This window comes from Myotis nattereri (genome assembly GCF_964212035.1).
Source record: "Myotis nattereri genome assembly, chromosome: 12".
Classification (NCBI taxonomy): domain Eukaryota; kingdom Metazoa; phylum Chordata; class Mammalia; order Chiroptera; family Vespertilionidae; genus Myotis; species Myotis nattereri.
The window spans coordinates 62,536,776-62,559,764 of record NC_138087.1 but is presented as its reverse complement, the minus strand read 5'-3'; the positions used below and the strand labels follow the sequence as shown (position 1 = coordinate 62,559,764).

Sequence of the window (22,989 nt, the reverse complement as noted above, 5' to 3'; positions counted from 1 at the left end):
CTTTCGTTTCCTGGGCCTACACCAGGCGGCCTGGGCGGCAGCGTTTCCCAATGGGGGCTGTCGGTGGAAAGGGCGGGCGGAGCCCTCGGCGCGCCTGAATCCAAGCTAAACACCTCGCAGGCGGACGTTCGGCAAGCGATACCGAACACCACACTCACGTTTAAAAAAAAAAAAAAAGGCACTCTTTGCCGAGAAGATGAGGGCGAAAACATTTCCCGGCTGGAAAACTACTGATCACAAACTAAGGGGGCACTCGGGGTGGGGAGGCAGAGTGGTAAGCCCGAAATAACGATCGCCGTTTCCTCTTCTCTTCCCGGCGGACGGAGGCGGCAGCCGCCAGCTCGGGGTGCCCCGCTGGAGACGGGGGTCCCACCGCAGCGCTCCACCTCCCGGCGCAGTGCCCGCAGGGAGGGGGGCCGCTCGGAGCCCGAGCCCGGCGAGCGAGTTGCCGTTTGACCTTCATCTCGCCATTTCACCTCTTTGTGACTCAGTGTGCTCCCCCATAAAGCGGAAAGGAGAGTGCGTGGCTTGTAAAGTGCTTGGAGATTCCCTGGTTGAAAGGTGTCTCACTCGCAGCCCCTCTGTCCGTCCCCACGCCAAAGCAAACCGTGAGCCGTCCTCGCTCCTTTAAATGTCAAAACCTTTGCTCCTTTCCCCACTCCGGGCTCTTCACGTCCTTCCCAGGAGAGGAACACCCCCCTCCACCACCACCACAACCACCAACACCACCACCACCACCACCACCACCCCGGTTCTCTCGGGCCCCCCGTTTTCGTTGCACGGTGCTGGGCACCCGCCTCCTCTCGACACCTCCCCCCCAGCCCCCACCCGGCAGAAGAGCCCACGAAGAGCCGTGCGAGGCTAGGCCAAGCGCCGCACCAGCGCTCGGGACCGGAGCCCAGCTCCCGCGTGCGTCCTGGAGGGACCGAGGGCTGGATGAGTCAGGCGGATAATCGCGCTTTTAGGGCGCAGACAGCGGCGAGCGCGTAACCCACCCCCTCGGCCCCCGCCGGCCTTCTCAGCCGCGGGCTTCGAACCCAGGGACTGCCCAGGCCTCGCGGCGACCAGACCGGCGACCAGACCGGCGCCCGGTACCCGGAGCCCCACGCCAGGCCCGCCGCCGGCGTCAGCGTGGCTCCCGCCCGCCAGCTGCCGGGCTGGCGTCACGGGCTGGCTGAGCCCCGCCCGCGCCCCTCCCTCCCCCCCGCCCCCACGTGCGCCGAGTTTGTTTATTTAGCTGCCATGGCAACGCGCGGGGGGCCGCGGGAGGGAGGGGAAAAGAATGGGAGGGGCGGGGCCTGGAGGCGCGCTGCCGCTCACTGCCAGTAGGAGGCGGGGGGAAGGGCGGGAGAGCCAAAAGTTATAAGTAAGGAGTGCGCGGCGGCTGCCGGCAGTTCTCCTGCCCGACAGAACGAGCGCGGCGGCGGGCGCGCGGGGAGCAGAGGCGGTGGCGGGCGGCGGCGGCACCGGGAGCCGCCAAGTGCCCCTCCCCGCCCCTCCGGCCCCCCACCCACCCACCCGCCTGCGGCCAGCGCCCATGGCCGCGCGCGCCTCGCGCAGCCCCCCGGACTCCGCGCCCTGTGCCGCCGCCCAGTCCGCAGCTCCGCGCCACCGCGGCCAGTCTCACCTGGCGGCGCCGCCCGCCCGCCACCCCGGCCACAGCCCCAGCTCTCCCGGCGACAGCCGCGGCGACAGCGACAGCGGTGGGGGACTCTGCTGAGTCGAAGACAGCAGCCCGGCCACCGGACCTACTTACTCGCCTTGCTGATTGTCCATTTTTATACGAGTTTACGACTTTTTAAGAACTTTTGTATACAAAGGAACTTTAAAAAAAAAAAAAAACACGGGCATCTACCATTTATATTTAATCCAAAGAAGAAGGATCTCGGGCAATTTGGGGTTTTGGTTTTGACTTCGTTTCTAAGTCTTTTTTTTTCCCCCTCTTCGTTGACTTTGGGGTTCGGGGTATCCCCACTGCTTCGGCCTGCCGAGGACCTTCTGGGCCCCCACATTAATGAGGTAGGTGCAGCGCGGGGCGAAGGGAGGGGTGCGGGTCGGGGTGGGACACGCCGGAGTGGTGATCGAGAGTGGGCCCCTGACTTCTCTCTCCGTGTGCGCCCCACCCGGCCCACAGGCAGCCACCTGGCGAGTCTGACATGGCTGTCAGCGACGCACTGCTCCCGTCCTTCTCCACGTTCGCGTCCGGCCCCGCGGGAAGGGAGAAGACACTGCGTCCAGCAGGTGCCCCGAATAACGTGAGTGTTGCCCTTGGCCATGGGGGTAAGCCGGGGCGGGGGGGGGGCGCCTTCTGTGGGTAGGGTGGGGACGGGCGGAGCCCTGGGTCACCGAGGACCACCTCGGAGTCAGGGGAGGAGGTGGACACTGCACGGGCTCCGCAGCCTTCCCGAGGCGGCTTCCGCGCCCTGGGCTCAGCCGTACGTGCGTGTGGTCTGGACGCGGCGGAGCTGCCGGAGGCGCACACCCGGTCCGCACACGTCCTCCGGGGTGCAGGCGGCAGGGCGGGCGCGCGGGCCACCGGGCGGGCGGTGGTTGTGTCCACGGACACTGGCTGGGCCTGAGAGCTCGGCGCGTAGGCGTCCCCGTGGCTAGGACACACCGGGAGAGCCTCGGTGTCCCAATTTCTGGGACGGCGGGAGCGTCCCAGGGATCTGGCGGGGGAGGGACTCTGGCTGGCGAGCCGAGGCGCTTGCTCACACGCAATCGGGCAGACACAACCTAACACCCTCCGTATGGACGCACCGCCTCTCCTCGGACCCGGGTGTGGGTCGAGATTGCAGCCCTGGCACTGGAGCCCCCGGGCGCTGCCTGCCTGCTCGTTCCCCACGCCTGGGCGACGTAGGCGCGCTGGGTCTGCCAGTATGTCGGGTGGCGGCTGGAGACCACCACTGACGGTCCCTCTCCCACCCTGTCCCCTCAGCGCTGGCGGGAGGAGCTCTCCCACATGAAGCGACTTCCTCCTCTACTTCCCGGCCGCCCGTACGACCTGGCAGCGGCGACCGTGGCCACCGACCTGGAGAGCGGCGGAGTCGGGTCGGCTTGCGGCGGCAGCAACCCGGCGCTCCTTCCCCGGAGAGAGACGGAGGAGTTCAACGATCTCCTGGACCTGGACTTTATCCTCTCCAACTCGCTGTCCCATCAGGAGTCCGTGGCTGCCACCGTGTCCTCGTCTGCCTCGGCCTCCTCGTCGTCCTCCCCGTCGAGCAGCGGCCCTGCCAGTGCGCCCTCCACCTGCAGCTTCAGCTACCCGATCCGGCCCGAGGGGGGCCCGGGCGTGGCCCCCGGCAGCACCAGCGGCGGCCTCCTGTATGGCCGCGAGTCTGCGCCCCCTCCCACGGCTCCTTTCAACCTGGCGGACATCAACGACGTGAGCCCCTCGGGCGGCTTCGTGGCCGAACTCCTTCGGCCCGAGTTGGACCCAGTGTACATTCCGCCGCAACAGCAACAGCCGCCAGGTGGCGGGCTGATGGGCAAGTTTGTGTTGAAGGCGTCGCTGAGCGCCCCCGGCAGTGAGTACGGCAGCCCGTCGGTCATCAGTGTTAGCAAAGGCAGCCCGAACGGCAGCCACCCGGTGGTGGTGGCGCCCTACAGCGGCGGGCCGCCACGCATGTGCCCCAAGATCAAGCAGGAGGCGGTCTCTTCGTGCACGGTCGGCCGGCCCCTGGAGGCCCACTTGGGCACGGGACCTCCTCTCAGCAACGGCCACCGGCCGACGGCGCACGACTTCCCCCTGGGGCGGCAGCTCCCCAACAGGACTACCCCGACCCTGGGAGCCGAGGAACTGCTGAGCAGCAGGGACTGTCATCCTGCCCTGCCGCTGCCCCCGGGCTTCCACCCCCACCCGGGGCCCAACTACCCACCCTTCCTGCCAGACCAGATGCAGCCGCAGGTGCCGCCGCTCCATTACCAAGGTCAGTCCTGGGGATTCCTTGTTCGGGCTGGGGAGCACGGCGTGTGCCGGGGCCCACGGGATGAGGCTGACCGCCCCCGCTTCTTCGCCCCTAGAGCTCATGCCACCCGGGTCCTGCATGCCAGAGGAGCCCAAACCTAAGAGGGGGAGAAGGTCGTGGCCCCGGAAAAGGACAGCCACTCACACTTGTGATTATGCGGGTTGCGGCAAAACCTACACGAAGAGTTCTCATCTCAAAGCACACCTGCGAACCCACACAGGTAGGAGGACGGACAGCCGTGGTGGAAAGGAGGGGGGGTGTCCTGCCCCGCCCGATAACTATGGTCTCTCTTGGGATGTGGGGTACAGTCTATCTCCTCCATCTCCTGGATCCCGGGAGAGCAGCAAACGGGCGCCTACTTTTTTGCCCAGGAGCCTTTTGCTTGATGGATGGTATCAGTGCTTGAATGTGCAGTTTTGTCAGGCCTTTGAAAGGCAGGGAGACTGCAGGCTGAACATGGGCCTCTCCTAGCAAAGCATTGCCCTTGTAATCAAGAAATTATACTTTGCAGTGGATGGGATTCTTTTAATCCTTTTTTTTTTTTTTTTTACTTTCTAGACAATTTTCATTAGCTGTTCCCTTCCTAGATTCACCCTTTCTATTTTTAGTTCTAGTCTTAGTAATTAGGTTTTATTTACATTTCAAGAATGTAATGGGTCCGATTGCTGGGATCCTGGTTTAGGATGAACTTCCATGTCAGCGTAAGTAGGTCCACAAGGTTGTGTGTAGTTGTTCTATTCAGGAAAATTACAGAAATGTGGGTACAGAAAAAGTGGCTTTTTACACCCAATTTAATGGGATAGGCTATTATAACTTGGCTTGGGCTCGGGGAGACACACTAGCAGACATAATTTCCAAATTCATTTCTACCACTGTGATATCTTGACTGCAAAAGAATGAAAATGTTAGCCCTCTCGAAGTGTAGGTTGAGGTGGATTTGTGTGTTTTCACTGATCAACTATCTAGCTAATGCCTCCTTAAATAAAACAAAAAGCAAAAAAGGATATACATAACACATTCTTATAATCTGAAAGTTAATATGGTCTTAAGTGATAGAAAGACATTTCTGGGTCCTTTCAGAGTTGGGTACTTGGGGAGTTGGTTTTAGTATTTGGGCTCCAGTTTTCCAAATGGCCAATTCTTCGTCGTTGTTTTTATTGCATCTCTGTATTTATTACTGAGGTCAAATTCAATCTGCTTTCTGTTTCAGTGGACTTATCCTGGATTGCTATGTCTTCTTGGATAATTGACCCCCTTATCATTATGCAACACCCCTCTTTATCCCTGATAATTACCCTTGTTCTGAAGTCTGCTTTCTCTGAAATTACTATAGCTACTCCAGCTTTTCTTTTAACTACTGTTAGCATGGTATATGTTTCTTCAACCCTTTCGTTTTTTGTTTTGTTTTGTTTGTTTTTAGAAATCTCCATTTTTTTAAATTGAATTTATTGGGGTGACATTGGTTAACACAATTATATAGATTTCAGGTGTACCCATCATCTGTCTGTTTTTCATCCTTCAGCAATGGCTTTAACGGCTTTATTTTCCTGTTACAGGTGAGAAACCTTACCACTGTGACTGGGAAGGCTGTGGGTGGAAGTTTGCCCGCTCAGATGAACTGACCAGGCACTACCGAAAACACACTGGGCACCGCCCCTTCCAGTGCCAGAAGTGCGACCGGGCATTCTCTAGGTCGGACCACCTCGCCTTACACATGAAGAGGCACTTTTAAATCCCCAAACAGTGGACGTGACCCACACTGCCAGAAGAGAATTCAGTATTTTTTTCCCTTTACACGGTCTTCCCAATGAGGGGAGGAGCCCAGCTGGAAAGCACTACAATCATGGTCAAGTTCCCAGCAAGTCAACTTGTGAATGGATAATCAGGAGACAGGAGGAAGCCCAGAGACAAATCAAAGGACAGATGGGGTCTGTGACTGGATCTTCTATCATTCCAATTCTAAACCCAACTTGAATATTCCTGGACTTACAAAACGCCAAGGGGGTGACTGGAAGCTGTGGATATCAGGGTATAAATTAGATCCGTGAGTTGGGAGGGGGGTGGGGGGGAGGGAAGACCAGTATTCCCTGGAATTGTGTTTCGATGCAATATACATATAAAGATCACCTTGTATTCTCTTTGCCTTCTAAAAGCCATTATTATGATATTAGAAGAAGAGGAAGAAATTCAGGTACAGAAAATGTGTTTTAATAGCCTAAACGATGGTGCTTGGTGAGTCTTGGTTCTAAAGGTACCAAATGAGGAAGCCAAAGTTCTCAAACTGCTGCATACTTTGACAAGGAAAATCTATTTTTGTCTTCCGATCTACATGTATGACCTAAGTCAGGTAAATACACCTGGTTTACTTTAACATTTTTTATGCAGACAGTCTGTTATGCACTGTGGTTTCAGATGTGCAATAATTTGTACAATGGTTTATTCCCAAGTATGCCTTAAGCAGAACAAATGTGTTTTTCTATATAGTTCCTTGCCTTAATAAATATGTAATATAAATTTAAGCAAACTTCTATTTTGTATATTTGTAAACTACAAAGTAAAATGAACATTTTGTGGAGTTTGTATTTTGCATACTCAAGGTGAGAATTAAGTTTTAAATAAACCTATAATATTTTATCTGAACATTGCCTTTTGTTTTGTTTTCCTCCCTGAAGAGGTAGGTAACAGAAATGTCAGTTTAAACACAGTGGGTAGGACGTGAGAAAAGCACACTAAAAAGCCAAATTTTATCTCAACAACAGATTTAAAAGAAGACTTTAAAAGACTCCTTAGTTTGGCAATAAATGCAATCTATGTGGTAGGGCTGAAAACTCTGAGTAATGGGGCTCATAGAATTAAATTTACCTTTTCAGGTTGCTTTTTTCAATGTACATAAAAGTACGTGAAAAGCAGTTCCCTTACCTGAGTATGAATCTCCCGGCAGAAAGAGCTCAATCAATCATTCTTCAATTTGCTCAGTTTAATATGAAAGTATTCATAATATAAACACACATGCCAGGTTCACATTTTAAGAGATCCTTATGGTTTTTCTTTAAAATGAAATGAAAATATAAAAATCTGTCTCTTTGAGGCCTGGCCTTGCATTCAGAACAATTTGTAACAAAAGAAACTTCCCACAGCAGAGAACCCTAAGAACATAGTTCCACAGTGCCCTCCTGAGGATTAAAGGACTCATTTATGCTTAGCGCGTGTTGCAGATATTACTTCTAGTTATAACCCTAAAGAAGTCAGCATCAAAGTCTCCAGCAGATTGTTTTAAAACGTCATCAGTCCTCTGAAGATGGCTAGCCCTTTTGTTTGAACAGACCAAGACCAGAGAATTACAAATTTTCCAAAGCAACAAAACTAAGTGTCAAGTAAAATTCAGTACATTTTTAAGAAACGTTTTTGTAAGCTTATTTCTGAAGTGATTAAAGCTTGGAACTACACTGAAACTGTTTTGAGGTGGGTCCCTATGAGTCTGCAGTTCATCTGTGGCAGTCACAGAAAAGGAAAAGGCATTTGTGACACTTGCTGGCACTATATATTTGTAAGGGTGATGTGGGTGACTGGCTCACATCGTCCAGTGGATGGAAGCTGACTGGCATTTCCTTTCGACTGCTTATTAACCATCCACTATATCCAGTGTCCAGTAGTGTGTGCATTTTATAAAGCGAATCAAAAATAGCAATTCATGAGGCTCATGGTGGACCAACACAAAGTATTTCTCTTGGCTTTTTAAGAGTCCGGCATAATAGGGGAACATGGCATATGTCTTAGCTTAAAAGAAAACAGGTGCACCAACAGGATGGAATTTTATGTGGCCAAGACCATATTCAAAGCATACTTAATGACATGGAAAAATGCTCATGGTATGTTAAGTGGAAAAAGCAGGATATAAGACTATAAACAGTATGATTCCAATTGGATAAGTTTAAATGCGTGTGCATTGCAGAAGAGAGAGAAATAATAGAAAAGAGTTGCCCTAGCTGGTTTGACTCAGTGGCAAGAACGTCTGCCTGCAGACTGAAGGGTCCCAGTTTCAATACTGGTCCAGGGCTCACAGTGTGGGTCATACAGGAGGCAGCCAATCAATGATTCTCATCACTGATGTTTCTATCTCTCTCTCTCTCTGAAATCAATAGAAATATATTTTTTTAAAAAAAGAAGAAGAAAAGGGGAAAGACTAGGCTGAAATGTCAAAATATAAATACTGCCCTGGCTAAGTGGCTCAGTTGGATGGAGCATTGTCCCCTGCACCAAAAGGTTTTGGGTTCAAAATAAAATAAGTGAGGAAGATTTTTTAATGTAATATGACAAAACTATTCAACATGCACAGATAGCTAAAACTATTTAGGGTCTTGTCAGTCCTGAGCTCCTGGGTATACTGTCATTACTGCATTACAGAGCCACTCATACTGTATAATAAAGAGTATTAATATTTTCGACGCCTGCTTATCACATTTTTCTTATGAGATTTAATTTTATATGTCCTCGATTTTAACTTGTGCACACAAAGGATTAACAACTGTTTCCTACGCATCAACACATTTTCAGTCTATCTCTTTTCCAGCAAAATATTCCTTCTACCTGAAAAAATGCTTGACTCTTACAACCCTGTTATGGTTGGGTGAAACAGGAACTGTCACCATCTCAAGTCGGGGAATCATTCCTTTCAAAAACTGTTCCCTGTTACAAAATCTGTACATTAAATAACCATTGTCACCCCAATAAATGAAATAAAAATAAAAATTGTTCCAATTTTCAGAAACATGCAATGTTATTTCACATTTGGAGAGTAACCATTTTTAAATGTAATGTCCTTACATATTAGATAGCCCAGGTAAGAGAGCCCTTATGCTATGAAAGCAAGTCCACAGGGAAAATATTAAAACAGGCAGTGATGTTACCTGTTGTACTTGGATATATGGGAGTACCTACATTTAGCAGCCTATGTCAGCCACCTTTTCTGTTATATGTCTGACTTCTGACGCTTCATTCAGCACAGCACTGCACATCCATAAGTGAATTTACAGTCCATTTTCTCTCTCTTTCTACTCCTCTCTCTCTCTCTCTCTCTCTCTCTCTCTCTCTCTCTCTCTCTCTCTCTCCCATAGTCATCATCCAGTCCTACACAAACCTGTTTTTAAATTTTATGCATTATTTTATCATCTTATTTATTATGTATTTTATTTTATGTAGTTATTTTTATTTCCTCATAATTTTTAGCACCTTCTAGAGGCTCTTGCAGAGTGACATGCTTTTCTAGTGCTAACTCAATCTATGTCCACTTCCTAAAGTTTATGAAACTCTCATTGTTCACTGCAGAGTCGTTCGATAATATTTCATGTAAAACCACCAAGCACTCTACGTAATGAATGCTGTGGAACACGGATCTCTCTCTTTTTTCTTCTTCACATTAAGTGAAACTAAAATGAAAGTTGAAAGCAAACACCTTTTGGAAGCTTTTGCCTTAAGCAGGAGAGAGAAGTGTACATTTCTCACCATCTCCTGAAAAACTAACAAATTCTTAAATCCTTATGAAGTGCCTAGAGCTTCAATGCCCTGATCACAGTCAAAACACAGGGAAAATCAACTGTTAAAATAGCGTAAACACAGAAATCTTTCTTTCAGGCTGGTATCAGGGCTGCCATAGCCAGACAACTTAGTTAGGGATAGGAGGGCCCGTGGGGTAGGAGCATCCACCCAGTTGCTTCTCTGGACACATGCATGTCGAGAGTTTATCTTTTTAATTGTTTTCCACGATGTCTTTGATATAATCACTTTTTCAAATCGCTTCGGTGTTCTCGGCACCCCAGATGAGTCAGCATGTTACAACCAGTCCTCCCAAGTGTCCTTCTCCACTTGTTCTTAAAGGAAAAGGTGGAAATAAATAGAAATCTAACAACTACAAAAGTAAATTCATATCCCAGGATCCAGGTTCTGTTCACTTACAACTAACAGAACATTTTTTACTGATGCCACACAATAGTTATAATGATACCCAAGACTGTGAGAACCAGTTGTCATCATTGTATGTGTCTCTTCGTGTCTATGTTGCATGTTATTATCTAATCCAGCGGTTCTCAACCTGGGGGTCGCGACCCCTTTGGCGGTCGAACGACCCTTTCACGGGGGTTGCCTAAGACCATCCTGCATATCAGATATTTACATTACGATTCATAACAGTAGCAACATTACAGTTATGAAGTAGCAACGAAAATAATTTTATGGTTGGGTCACAACGTTAGGAACTGTATTTAAAGGGCCAGAAGGTTGAGAACCGCTGAGTAAGAGACCAGAGAAGGAGCTCTTTATTGAGAGAGAGAGAGAGAGAGAGAGAGAGAGAGAGAGAGAGAGAGAGGGCCTCAGGTAGAGGTTTGACAATCTAAAATCAGTTAGGATGAACCATCAAATCTGTCCAATCCAGGGCATCGGGGGCTGGGAGGCTGAGTGGGGTTATACTATGTATCTCACCTATAATATTTGACCCTATAGTAACTGGCACTGAATCAACATATTACTGAATGGCCGCCAGATCGCCATGACACCAAGCCAATGCATTCAGATGCTATACTCACATGCTCACTTAAAAGCTAAAGTGGGGAAATAACTTCACAGAAAAATTGCACGAAACCTAGATATACTGGATTCGATTCTGGTCAAGGGCACATGCCTGGGTTGTGGGCTTGATCCCCAGTAGGGGGCGTGCAGGAGGCAGCTGATAGATGATTCTCTCTCATCATGGATATTTCTATCTCTCTCTTTCTCTCCCTCTCCCTTTCTCTCTGAAATCAATAAAAACATATATATTTTTTTAAAAAAGGTAAGGGTGGACTTTCCTTCTCCCATCCCCATTTTACAGATGACCTGAGGTTCCCTTTATAGGTTAGCATTTTGCTTTTGTTTCTCATCTTGTTGACACACACAAAAGTGTTTCTCTTCTAGTTCTTTGTTTGTTTGTTTTTGTTGTTGTCTTTTATTGATCTTTTAGAGGGAGAGGGGGAGAGAAACCTCTATGGACTACCTACTGCACACCCCCTACTGGGGATGGAGCTTGCAAGGCATGTGCCCTGACCAGCAATCAAACTGGTGACCTCTCAGTGCATGGGACCATGCTCAACCAATTGAGCCACACCGGCCAGGGCTCTTCTAATACTTTTTTCTTCAGTGTGCTGGGTAGGCAGGCCTACAGGCAAAATAAATACACCCCCATTCAAAAGGCTTAGCTAACATCCAGGTTCTTCCAGTAAACCTGCTTAAGAGTCAGAAGACCCAGACTTTCTGTTCCCAGTGAGAGTGCTGTTTCCCTTGTCCAGGCAGAATGACCCGGAACCCCAGGTTTCCTTCAGCTCCTTCTTGCGCTGGTCACTATGTCATGCACTGGTCTATGGCTTTTAGTTCGATGGGGAAGACAAAGCTCCTGTTTCTGTCCTGCCGCTGGCTGAGCACACAGTTCTCCAGGTCAAACACATCAGGTCAAGCCCCGCTCCTGAGCACACAGTTCTCCAGGTCAAACACATCAGGTCAAGCCCCGCTCCTACTTCCCCAAGGTCCGCAGCGTGGAGTGAATGAATGGATTTAATCTCCTCCAATTGTGGCCTCCAGCAGGGTGTCCCCTATCTTCTGCTTAAGTAGCCAACCATTCCTTAAATGGAAGGGCCACGCTAAACGACTCTTGGCTCCCAACACACCTTGCCTATTTCAGCCTTTGAGCTTCTGCTTGCAGGTGTTGGTCTCTGCTGTACTGTGAATATATGACAATTAAACATTTTGTTAAAAAAAAAAAACACTTTGAAAGCTTAAAGGAGGCATTTTCCACTCTAGGCTCCTGGATGGGCCAGTCTGCCCACATGAGGCCCATCAGTCACATCTAGCTGGCCCAAGGTCGCATCAGGTCAGGATCTGAACGCCAACCAGTGCCTAGTTCTCACTGTTGGTGGTTCTCTCCTGAGAACTCAAGGGAAGCTTAGAAGGGAATAAAAATTTTTTTATAACACCATGTAGGCCCTGGCCAGGCAGCTCAATTGATTAGAGTGTCATCCTGTGATATGTCAAGGTATCTGGTTTGATCCTTAGCCAGGGCATATACAAGAATGAACCAATGGCATGGCCTGTGTGGTTCAGTGGTTGAGCATCGACTCATGAGCCAGGAGGTCACAGTTCAATTCCCGGTCAGGGCACATGCCCGGGTTATGGGCTTGATCTCCCGGGTGGGGCATGCAGAAGGCAGCCAATCAATGATTCTCTGTCATCATTGATGTTTCTATCCCTCTCTCCCTCCCCCTTCCTCTCTGAAATCAATTACATACATATATAAAACCAACCAATGAATACATAAATAAATGGAACAACAAATCTCTCTCTTTTCATACTTCTATCTTTTCATTCCTCTCTCTCTCTCTAAAATCAGTAAATGAAAAAAGTGTTTAAAAATAAAAACACCATGCAAAAAAAGGTAGTTTAAAAAAAATTCTATATTCAATGTGACATCGTGCTCTATGTCCAAGAACTTATTTCATTGTTCTCTCTAGTGCTTCTATCGTGCTGTGTTACCAGCCACCTAAGACAGGAACTGGTCACTATAGGGAGCACAGCAGCCATTCCCTAAAAGTGTTAAAATATAATCCTGGCGCTGTTCTGCTCTCTTTTTTCAATGCAGTTCCATTCAAACAAATAAAATCTGCTCAAGGACCTGCTTTTCCAGCCTCGGTGCAAAGGGGTGAGGGGAACCGAAGATAAATAAATGTATATAAACATGAGTGTCCACAGATATTGTTTCCTGGTACCTTTGCTCCTTGAGGGGTATAAGACATAACGTCAATGAAAATCAGCATCCCGGCCCTAGTAAAAACTGTGTACCTGTTGGAACTATGCCATCGCATAGTTCTTGGAGAGGCTCAACCACATTAACGACAACCACAAATACCATATTTTTTTCTCTCTACAATTTTCTTGATTGCTCATTATTTTAGATACATCCAACTTGGCTATCAGGTACATGTCAAAGCATGTACAACGCGTTATTCAGGTTTAGCGTGAAGGCTTTGCCTTAGTCAACAGAACATCACAGACCTCTGTTGGGATGAACGATCCTGGCAAAAGGGAGCTCAAGCTGCAAACCAAGGCACCTCAGGTTTCTATGGCTTCATGGTTGCACATCGAGACCAGGGCACGGCCTGGTTTTGTTCCAGGCACAGGGAACTTCATAGCGAGGGAGCGCAGATGATTTCATCAGGACCTCTGGGTGCCCAAGCTTGTAGAAACAGGAGGCTTTGCCTAAGGGATTCTTTTCATTAAAGACTTTGTTAGGCAAAGTCACTCAGGCCTCCGAGTCTGATTTGCAATTTGTGTCTTTGTGAAAGGATTAGAAGATGGCTATTGTTTCATGTTGGGACCTCAATTTGCATTAGGGAAGCACGCAGGTTACCTCTTCCAGGTTTAGAGTTCTCCTTTATTTTCACTTTCTTGTCCTGATATACAATCGACACTGCATGTTAAAAAGTTGATAACACTGCTTGGCCCAGTGTTTGCACTGATTAAGAAAATGCAGTAGACTGGTTTTCACTATCAGTGGTGGAGTCCACCTGGGCGCTCCAGCAACACTAAGCCAGTCAACTGACAAATCACATAAAGGTATAGGTATACACACATTTCATTTACTTCCTTAATTGGAATGCGTGGCACTTAAAAAAAGGAGGGGGGTGTCCTCATCAGACAAAAAGAACTACAAAAAGAACTGGAGCCTGGCTCAGTGGTTAAGCGTCGACCCATATGAACCAGGAGGTCATGGTTCAATTCCCAGTCAGGGCACATGCCCAGGTTTCGGGCTTGACCCCCAGGTGGGGTGTGCGAGAGGCAACCCATTAATGATTCTCTCATCAGTGATGTTTCTATCTCTCTCTCCCTCTCCCTTCCTCTCTGAAATCAATATATATATATATATATATATATATATATATATATATATATATATATTTTTTTTTTTTTTTAACTGAAAGAAAAAAATCCTCTGGCTGCCTTGGAACATATTTGAACATTTCCGTCCAATGTCTTCCTTTATAAATACAGGTTTGAGAAAACTTATTTTAGGTTTGTGATAACAATACTCTCAGCTGTACCTGCTATTTAACTACGTGTCCCTTGGTAAACAATTTTTAACTAACATTTGCTTTGACAGCGTTCCCAGGTTGGCAGCATAAAACCTGGAATGGAAACGGCGTGAGGAGGGACAATTTCTTGGATTGTGGGTTTAGGAACTCGTGGTTTATTTGTTTGTTTGTTTTCTTTTTAGCTCTTCAATTGCTCACATCTTCATTGTCATTGACCACGGGAAAGTATTTCTTGTGGGTCAGGGTGTACCGTATGAGTGTACTTGGAACTTGGACTTGGGAGGTGCTGAGTGAGTGAGCTGGAGGTAGATGGAAAGTATCCACAGTCATTGATCACCTGCGGTCTGCCAAGAATTTTGCTAGATGTTAGGGAATTTGCTCTCATACCCATTTTGTAGTGGAGAAGACGAAGGCCTGGAGGACTCAAGTCACTTGCCCAAGGTCACACTGCTGTGATCAGAACCCCGATCTCCCTAAGCTCCGCCTCTTCCTGCCGCATCACACTGCCTCCCGGATGAAGTGAAGCTAACTCCATTTGGGGGATTATCTGCTCCTCACCTCCTTGGAATGCTTTTTTTATTTTTCCTACTAGTAAACAGGACTTCTGTTTGGTATACAGGAAGCTGTTGGACAAGATTAACCTAACCCGCCCCTCTCTCTAATAAAAACAAAAGTAATCTCTGTCGCCCTATTAAAAATATGCCGCATTCCTCTACGCTCCGTTTGCTTCTGTATCACGGCACCCCCAGAGCCTCTATAAAATCATCCAGAGTAAATAAGCCCTTGCTTTTCCTCCCTGGTATTTCATTTACTGATTCCAAAGCACTTGACACACGTGTTCAATTAGAATAAAGACTAGCAGCCCTTTTGATAGTTTGGCCAATTGGAAGGAAGCCTACAAAAGTGTATGTATCTTTTGCTGAAGATCACACCCTCTGAGGCCCCTTGAATGTAGAACACAGAAGAGGAAGTTAGCCAACAGGAGTGGCACCTTGGACTGTGGTGCCTTACCTCTCCCCCTACCCCCCAACTCCCCTCTTTTTTTCTTTCTCTTCTCTTTCTGGAGGGTGGCTCTTTGAGCCTACATTCTCAGCCACGTCCCATGGGAAGCACTGCCTCTTTGCCATCTTCCAGACTGCCCTGCCAACATGCTCCCTAATACTCTCAACATCTAAAGAGAATCTGTTTTCCCTTAAATGGCATCTCAACCTAAAATAGATCTGGGCATGTGCCGTGGGGCATGAGCAAATGACTCAGATCTCAGAAGCAGGGAAGGCTCCTCAGAGCCTGGGACCACAGTCTGGGAGCCAGTCAGAACGCAGGAAACAAATGAACGGCAGAGCTCGGAGGAGTTCCAAAGGACAGTCACCAAATGAGAACGCCGAGTCCCCAGTCCCCCACCGTGATGCCACTGCAGGCCCTCACCCTCAGCCTGCACATGGGGTCCTAGATGAACTTGCTAAGCAAGACCCAGGGATTAGGTTCTTATCCAGTTCTTTCTATCTAGCAATAGGGCCATTGGTTAAGTAAGCCCTAGAACGGCCTTAGAACGAGCTACCATGCTCTGTTAAAATGACCTGGTGAACATTAGTAAGTGAGAGCCACCGTTTACTAAGGCTTACTGCTGCTGTCCCCAGGCTCAGTATTTTACATGCATTTTTCTTATTTAGTCTCCACAATACCCCTATGAGGAAGGAAATATGATTCTCTTCATTTTAAGGATGGGAAATCTAAAGCAAAGAGTTTAGGTACCCTGCCTTAAGTCACAAACCCAGTGAGTGGTGAAGCTGGGATTTAAACCCGATTCCACCAGTGCCGTGTTCTTGAGCCATATACTCTTTACACACGGAAGAATTTCGGGCATTAACAGGAAAGCCTATATAATATGATCCAGCTTGGTAAAATATATCTGTTTGTGTGTTTGGTGGTATATTTGCACTGGGGAAATTCTAGAAGGACCACTCCATGTCAATTCCTTGGAGCAGACTTCCCTGATCACCCTGAAAGAGCCATCTTCACCCACCCCTGTTATTTTGTGTTTTTTAAATGTGCTTGATTTTTCCTTGTGGCACTTATCATTACCTGAGATGCAATGCATACTGGGTCCATTTACTGCCTGGCTCATCCCTAGCATGAGGGGCAGGGCAATGCCTCAAAAGGTGCCTAATATGTAGTAGGTCCTCAACAAACATTTGTGGACTTGAATGTAGCAAACTTTTTTAAATTTTTTATTTTAGAGAGAGAGAGAGAGAGAGAGAGAGAGAGAGAGACATTGATTTGTTGTTGCACTTATGTATGCATTTATTGGCTGACTGACCATGGATTGAACCTACAACCTTGGTGTATCCAGATGACACTTGAACCAACTGAGCTACCTGGCCAGGGTACAAACTCTTAATACTTAATATTGAGTCACCCCCCCCCCCACACACACACACACACAGACACACAATCTTTTGCACACACCTCGTGCTTTCAAACAGGAACAATGTAAATTTTCACTACTTCAATAGAGTGGATTCTTTTAATATTACATCTGAAATTCTCTGAGTTAAAAAATATCCACTTAAGGATCCAGAATCTAAAATGGTCCACTTGAAAATGCAAAAAGTAGACCTTGTTCATGCTGGACATACACCTTCTCAAGAGCAGGAAGTTCTTTCGATGCAAGAAAGGAGACCAGCGGACATCTACTTAGATAAACTTGCTTTGAGTCAAAAGAGGCTCATTAATGTTTCAACTGCTGATCCATTTAGCGTCCTATTCACCCCACAGGCTTTTCTGAGCACCCTCCTGGGGGTTTTCAAAAGATAAACCTTCCGGTCATGAGATTCAATTGAACAACAGCAAAAGACAATGGACTGCAGAAGAAGGGATTGAAGTTTTTGAGATGAATGAATGACCGCCTATCTGGCTCATGTGCCAATGAAAGGAACATTTGAAATGAACTGATATGAGTTAGTAATAAACTCTCCTTTCTTCTCGAAAAAGGGATTAGGCCTCCTGTGAATGCGAGTCTTGTCTTCTAGTCCTCCGGCCTTGACCTTCCCTTGCATTGTTCGCCTCACTTTAAACCAAGGGTGGCAGCTTGAGGTTTTTCGTTCTCAACCGTGTCCTTCCAAGGGGTGACTTTTGCCCCATCCACAGCTACAAGAACCATTCACCCGTCAGGAGCCAAGTATTCTTGCATTCCATGCTGAGGAGGGGGCTGCCTTGGCGGGCTTCCTTCCTCCTTCTCCACACAGAACCAAGCTCCTATATAAAATTCATAAATTCTTGGCAGGGAAGAAATCCTCCCATTGGAAGGAACAGATGTTCTACGAGTAACTTTTGCCATTATACTCTGTTCCTAATATCATAGTTTTAAAGTGTGGGGGGATGTTAACATTTTTTTTTTAAATGTCAACATGTTCTGGGCAGCTTTTCCATCTCCATCTGTGGCATACACATCACCAGTCCTCCCACCGCCCCTTCCTAAATTTCCAGAGACTAGTTGCGAATTGGAAAGATATTAAAAATCTTTCCAAAGCGGAAAGTTCAATTCAACAAGTATGCTAATGTATAACCTAATGCAGAGAGTAAGACACCGTTTCCCACCCAGTTGTAAATCTCAGAAACACTCTTTCCCTTCTACTCTCAGAACTTGGAGGGGTCTGACAAGACTTTTAACAAGGTAATTATGATCAATTAACATGCAGGGGTGATTCCTGGTAACAGAATTCCATGAGAGCAACCTATTCATAAAATTCTCTTTCTTAAAAACCTTCAATCCCGGATTCAAATTTAAGAGGCTAAGACCGTTTTCACTTCGTTATCACCTCGTTAAACTGCCCACCTGAAATGCCTGTGTCCCAGGTGACCACGGGGAAGGGTCAAGGTCAGTGGGTGCCACAAACCTCGCCTGGGAGGAACTTCAGAAAGCGTGACTTCATCCCAGTTGGTCCGAGGAGGGGTCCCCCTCCCCCGGGACAGCTATGCCCACTTGCCGCTGCTTTGGCGAGGGCCAGAGCGCCTGTGGCCGTGGCCTGGCCCCAGACACGCCTGAGCACATTTGCGTTCACAGTGAGATTTCAGTGAGCGGCCTGGGTGGGGTGGGGTGTGGGATCCGCCGGGCAGAGGAGGTGACAGCGCGGGCGGGGTGGGGAAGTAGCGGACCAACATTCAAATGCGCCGGGGATCCTCCCGGAGTCCCGGCTCTCGGGCCGGGTTCCCCCTCCTCCCCTCGGGTCGGAGCCAGGCGAGCCTCAATCCCCAGATCCAGTGACGGGACCCAGCGCTGGGACGGCCAGGTCCACCCCGAAGACCCGGTCCCCGGAGCCTTTCGGTGCCCGAGTGGAGTTGTGAGTGTGAGCGCGCTAAGGGCGGGGCGCGTGGGGGGGGGGCACCCAGGCGCAGAGCCGACCCGGGCCCGCGCACCTACCACTCGGGGGGGTGTCAGCCCAGGCCCCGGGCGGCCCGATCCGGCTTCCCCGGCATCCTCGCGGGGAGGAGGTTGGTCTGTGCTCCGGGTTCGGGGGTGGCCGGGGCCGGGACCCGGGCGGGGACGAGAGCGGCGCACGAAGGAGCGGCGGCCCACGGGCGCCCGAGGCGGAGGCGGGCGCGGGGCGGCCCACGGTCTGCAGTGCCCCCCGCCGGACGGCCGGGCACAGGACGGCTCCCGGCGTAGGTCCCGGTGCGCACCGCTGCGGGGCGACGCGCGCCCCCTTTCCCTCTGCGGAGGCTGACCCGGGGTTAACGGAATTTAAATCAGGTCCAAGGGCAGTCGAGTCGCACCCCGGCTCTGTCACACCCTGGCCTCCTGTTCCTGGGAGCTCGGGACTGCTGCCTCCTCTCGTAGCTAAAGGGGATAATGTCCCCGAGGAAGTCAATGAAATAAAGTGAGAGCATGCGTGCAAGTGCACAGTGTGGGGTAGGTACCCCATAAATGGCGGGCGTCATTATCATTGCTATTATTAGTATTAGTTGGCTACACCTTGCATGGGGGTCTCGCCGAAGTCTCTGCTCTTCGGGGGGGGCGGGGGGCGGGGACGAGGAGGGCTGGCTTCTGCCTCTCCTCTGAAGTGGCGGACCTGAGCACCCAGCCTCGCTGTTCGTCCATCTCCACCTATACCTGTGCACTCAGCCGTCCCCTGCTTGAACCTAACATCCTCATGCAAAATAGGAATAATTATACCCGACTCAGAGTGGCGGCAAGATAAGAGCTGCTGCTGTATACTCAGGGCAAGCCTCACCCTCTTGCCGCCCCTTCCCCAGCCAGCAGGGTCCGGAACGCTTGTGCCTGTAGCACAGGGTAGGTGCTGGGCAAGGCCCAGTCCCTGCACACAGGCAGCCAGCAGGCCCAAGTTCCCTTAGCTTATAGCACACAGTAGGAGCTCAGCACAAGCCCCGCCCAGCCCCAGCACTTGGGGGCTGGGCACTCCTTGTCCCAGCCTCTGACCTGGGCTCCTTGGGCTGCAGGAGGCTTCTCTGTCATCTCTCCTGGAAACCCCCTCACAGATGCCTCAGTTCCTGTCTGGAAATTAGAAGTGTTAGAAATACTAAGCGGGGAGGTGGAGAGGGGGACTGGGTGAGGAAGATGAGGGATTGAGCAAAACAACAACAACCAAAAACCTCATAGATAGACAACAGTATGCCCATTAACAAAGGGAGATGGGAGTGAGGGAGGTAGGAGAGAGAAAAGGGGAGATAAATGATCATGGAAGGAGCACCAGCCCGGTGGCTCAGTCAGTTGGAGCCTTGTCACCCCCTCCCCCGACCCCCATTCCCGCCTCCCCCCCGTCCCCCCAACACACACACACACACACACCAAAAAGGTTGCCAGTTCATTCCTGGTCAGGGCACAAGGCACATATCTAGGTTGCAGATTTGATCACGGGAGGCCATCAATCTATGTTTCTCTCTCTCTCTCTCTCTCTCTCTCTCTCTCTCTCTCTCTCTCTCAATAAACATATCCTCGAGTGAGGATTTTTTTAAAAATAGTGATGGAAAGCCCTGGCCAGTTTGGCTCAGTGGATAGAGTGTCAGCCTACAGACTGAAGCAGGGGTGGGCAAACTTTTTAACTCGAGGGCCACAATGGGTTCTTAAACTGGACCGGAGGGCCGGAACACAAGCATGGATGGAGTGTTTGTGTGAACTAATATAAATTCAAAGTAAACATCATTACATAAAAGGGTACGGTTTTTTTTTTTTTTTTTTAGTTTTATTCATTTCAAATGGGCCAGATTCGGCCCACGGGCCGTACTTTGCCCATGGCTGGACTGAAGGCTCCTGGGTTTGATTCCGGTCAAGGGCACATGCCTGGGTTGCGGGCTCCATCCCCAGTAGGGGGCGTGCAGAAAGCAGCTGATCAATGATTCTTTCTCATTGATGTTTCTATCCCTCTCTCCTTCTCCCTTCCACTCTGAAATTAATTAATATATATATATATATATAAATATATATAAATATATATATAAATATATATATATATATACACATACATACATATATATTTTTTTAAATAGTGATGGAAGGAAACTTTGAGTGGTGAACACACAATACAATATACAATTGATGTATTATAGAATTGCACCCCTGAAACATATAATTTTATTAACTAATGTCACTCCAATAAATTCAATTAAAAAAAAAAAGAAATAGTAAACCCACACTCCTAACCTGGAGTAATGGAATGTACAGTCAGAGGACCTGGCGGTCAAGGGCGCCCTACCCATTCCTGAGTGTCTTTATCCTGCAGCTTCAGTTACCTCTTCTTTATTTATTTTTATTGATTGATTGATTTGAGAGAGAGATAAAACATTGATTTGTTGTTCCAGTTATTTATGCATTCATTTGTTGCTTCTTGTATGTGCCCTGACAGGAGATCAAGCCCGCAACCTTGGTGTATCAGGACGACACTCTAACCAACTACACCACCCTACCTGGCCAGGGCTAGTTACCTCTTCTTTAAAAACTGAGGCAGCCCGGCTGGTGTGGTTCAGTGGTTGAGCATCAACTCATGAACCACGGGGTCACCATTCGATTCCAGGTCAGGGTACATGCCCAGGTTTTGATTCCAGGTCAGGGCACATGTCCAGGTTTCGGGCTTGATCTCCTGTGTGGGGTGTGTAGGAGGCAGCTGATCAATGATTCTCTCATCATTGATGTTTCTATCCCTCTCTCCCTCTCCCTTCCTCTCTCTGAAATCAATTTTAAAAACATATTTTAAAAATCTGAGGCAATAACACTGCTCATCTAAAGATGTCACGGGCAATGTAGGATCCTGTAGGGGGTACTATATATACATAATTTTTGCTTAATGCTTCTGTTTCTATTTTGTTCGTTAAATTATTTTGTTCATTAGATTCCACATATAGTGAGATTATATGGTATTTGTTTTTCTCTGTCTTATTTCACTTAGCGTAATATCCACCAGGTCCACCCACATTGTCATAAAGGTAGGATTTCCTTCTTTTTTAAATCATTGACTAGTATTGCATTGTATGTATGAGATTTTCTTTACCCATTCATATAAAGGCATTGGGCTATTTCTATATCTTGGCTATTGTGAATAATGCTGCAGTGAACATGGGAGTGAAGATATCTTTGTGAGAGTCTGATTTTAATTATTTTGGATGTATTTCAAGAAGTGCGATTGCTGAATCCTATGATAGCTCTAGTTTTAATATTTTTGAAGAACCTTTATACTGTTTTCTTTGAGGCTGCACCATTTTACATTATGTTCAACAGTATATGAGGGTTTCCATTTCTTCACATCCTTACCAACACTTGTTATCTTTTGTGAGGTGATATCCCATTGTGGTTTTGATTTGTATTTATCTGATGAGTATTGATGTTGAACACCTTTCCATATACCTAGCAGCCATTTTATGTCTTCTTTGGAGAAATGTCTATTCAATTCCTTTGCCTGTTAACAAATTGGGATAGATGGGTTTGTTGTTTTGTTTTGCTATTGAGTTGTATGACTTCCTTGTCTATTTTAGGTATCAACACCTTATCAGATAAATGGTTTGCAAAGATTTTCTGCCTTTTCACTTTGTGGATTGTTTCCTTTACTGTGCAGAAGATTTTTTTTTAATATATTTTATTGATTTTTTACAGAGAGGAAGGGAGAGAGATAGAGAGTTAGAAACATTGATGAGAGAGAAACATTGATCAGCTGCCTCCTGCACATCTCCCACTGGGGATATGTTTCCTTTACTGTGCAGAAGATTTTTTTTAATATATTTTATTGATTTTTTACAGAGAGGAAGGGAGAGAGATAGAGAGTTAGAAACATTGATGAGAGAGAAACATTGATCAGCTGCCTCCTGCACATCTCCCACTGGGGATATGCCCGCAACCCAGGTACATGCCCTTGACCGGAATCGAACCTGGGACCCTTCAGTCCGCAGGCCGACGCTCTATCCACTGAGCCAAACCGGTTTCGGCAACTGTGCAGAAGATTTTTATGATGTAGTCATAGTGTCCTGCTCTGTGTCTATTTTGTTGACTAAGCTTTTGGTGTCAGTCATATCCAACTCATTGCCAAGACCAATGTCTAGAAGATTTTCCCCTCTGTTTTGTTCCAGGGGTTTATGATTTCAGGTCTAACGTTCAAGACTTTAATTCATTTTGAGTTTATTTTTGTGTATGGTGTAAGATAGGGGTCTCATTTCATTCTTTTGTGTGTGGATATTTGATTTTCTCAACATCAGAAGAGACTATTCTTTACCTATTGTGTATTGTTGGTATCCTTTTTGAAGATCAGTTAACTGTAAATGCATGGACTTATTTCTGGGTTCTCTATTCCATTCTATTGGTTATATGTCTGCTTTAACGCCAGTAACATACTGTTTTAATTATAATAGCTTTGTAATACATTTTGAAATCAGGAAGTATGATGTCTCCAGCTTTATTCTTCTTTCTGAAG

General features: G+C 47.9%; 1 protein-coding gene across 1 annotated transcript; it reads left to right on the top strand.

The window, feature by feature from the left end:
• The first annotated feature begins 1,812 nt into the window (after positions 1 to 1,812).
• KLF4 (KLF transcription factor 4) lies at positions 1,813 to 6,606 on the top strand. The gene is made up of 5 exons (XM_081103738.1): positions 1,813 to 2,019; positions 2,135 to 2,255; positions 2,939 to 3,929; positions 4,024 to 4,188; positions 5,525 to 6,606. Exons 1-5 carry the CDS (start codon positions 2,015 to 2,017, stop codon positions 5,698 to 5,700), a joined length of 1,458 nt encoding a protein of 485 aa, XP_080959864.1. The 5' UTR covers positions 1,813 to 2,014; the 3' UTR covers positions 5,701 to 6,606.
• Positions 6,607 to 22,989: the final 16,383 nt, after the last annotated feature.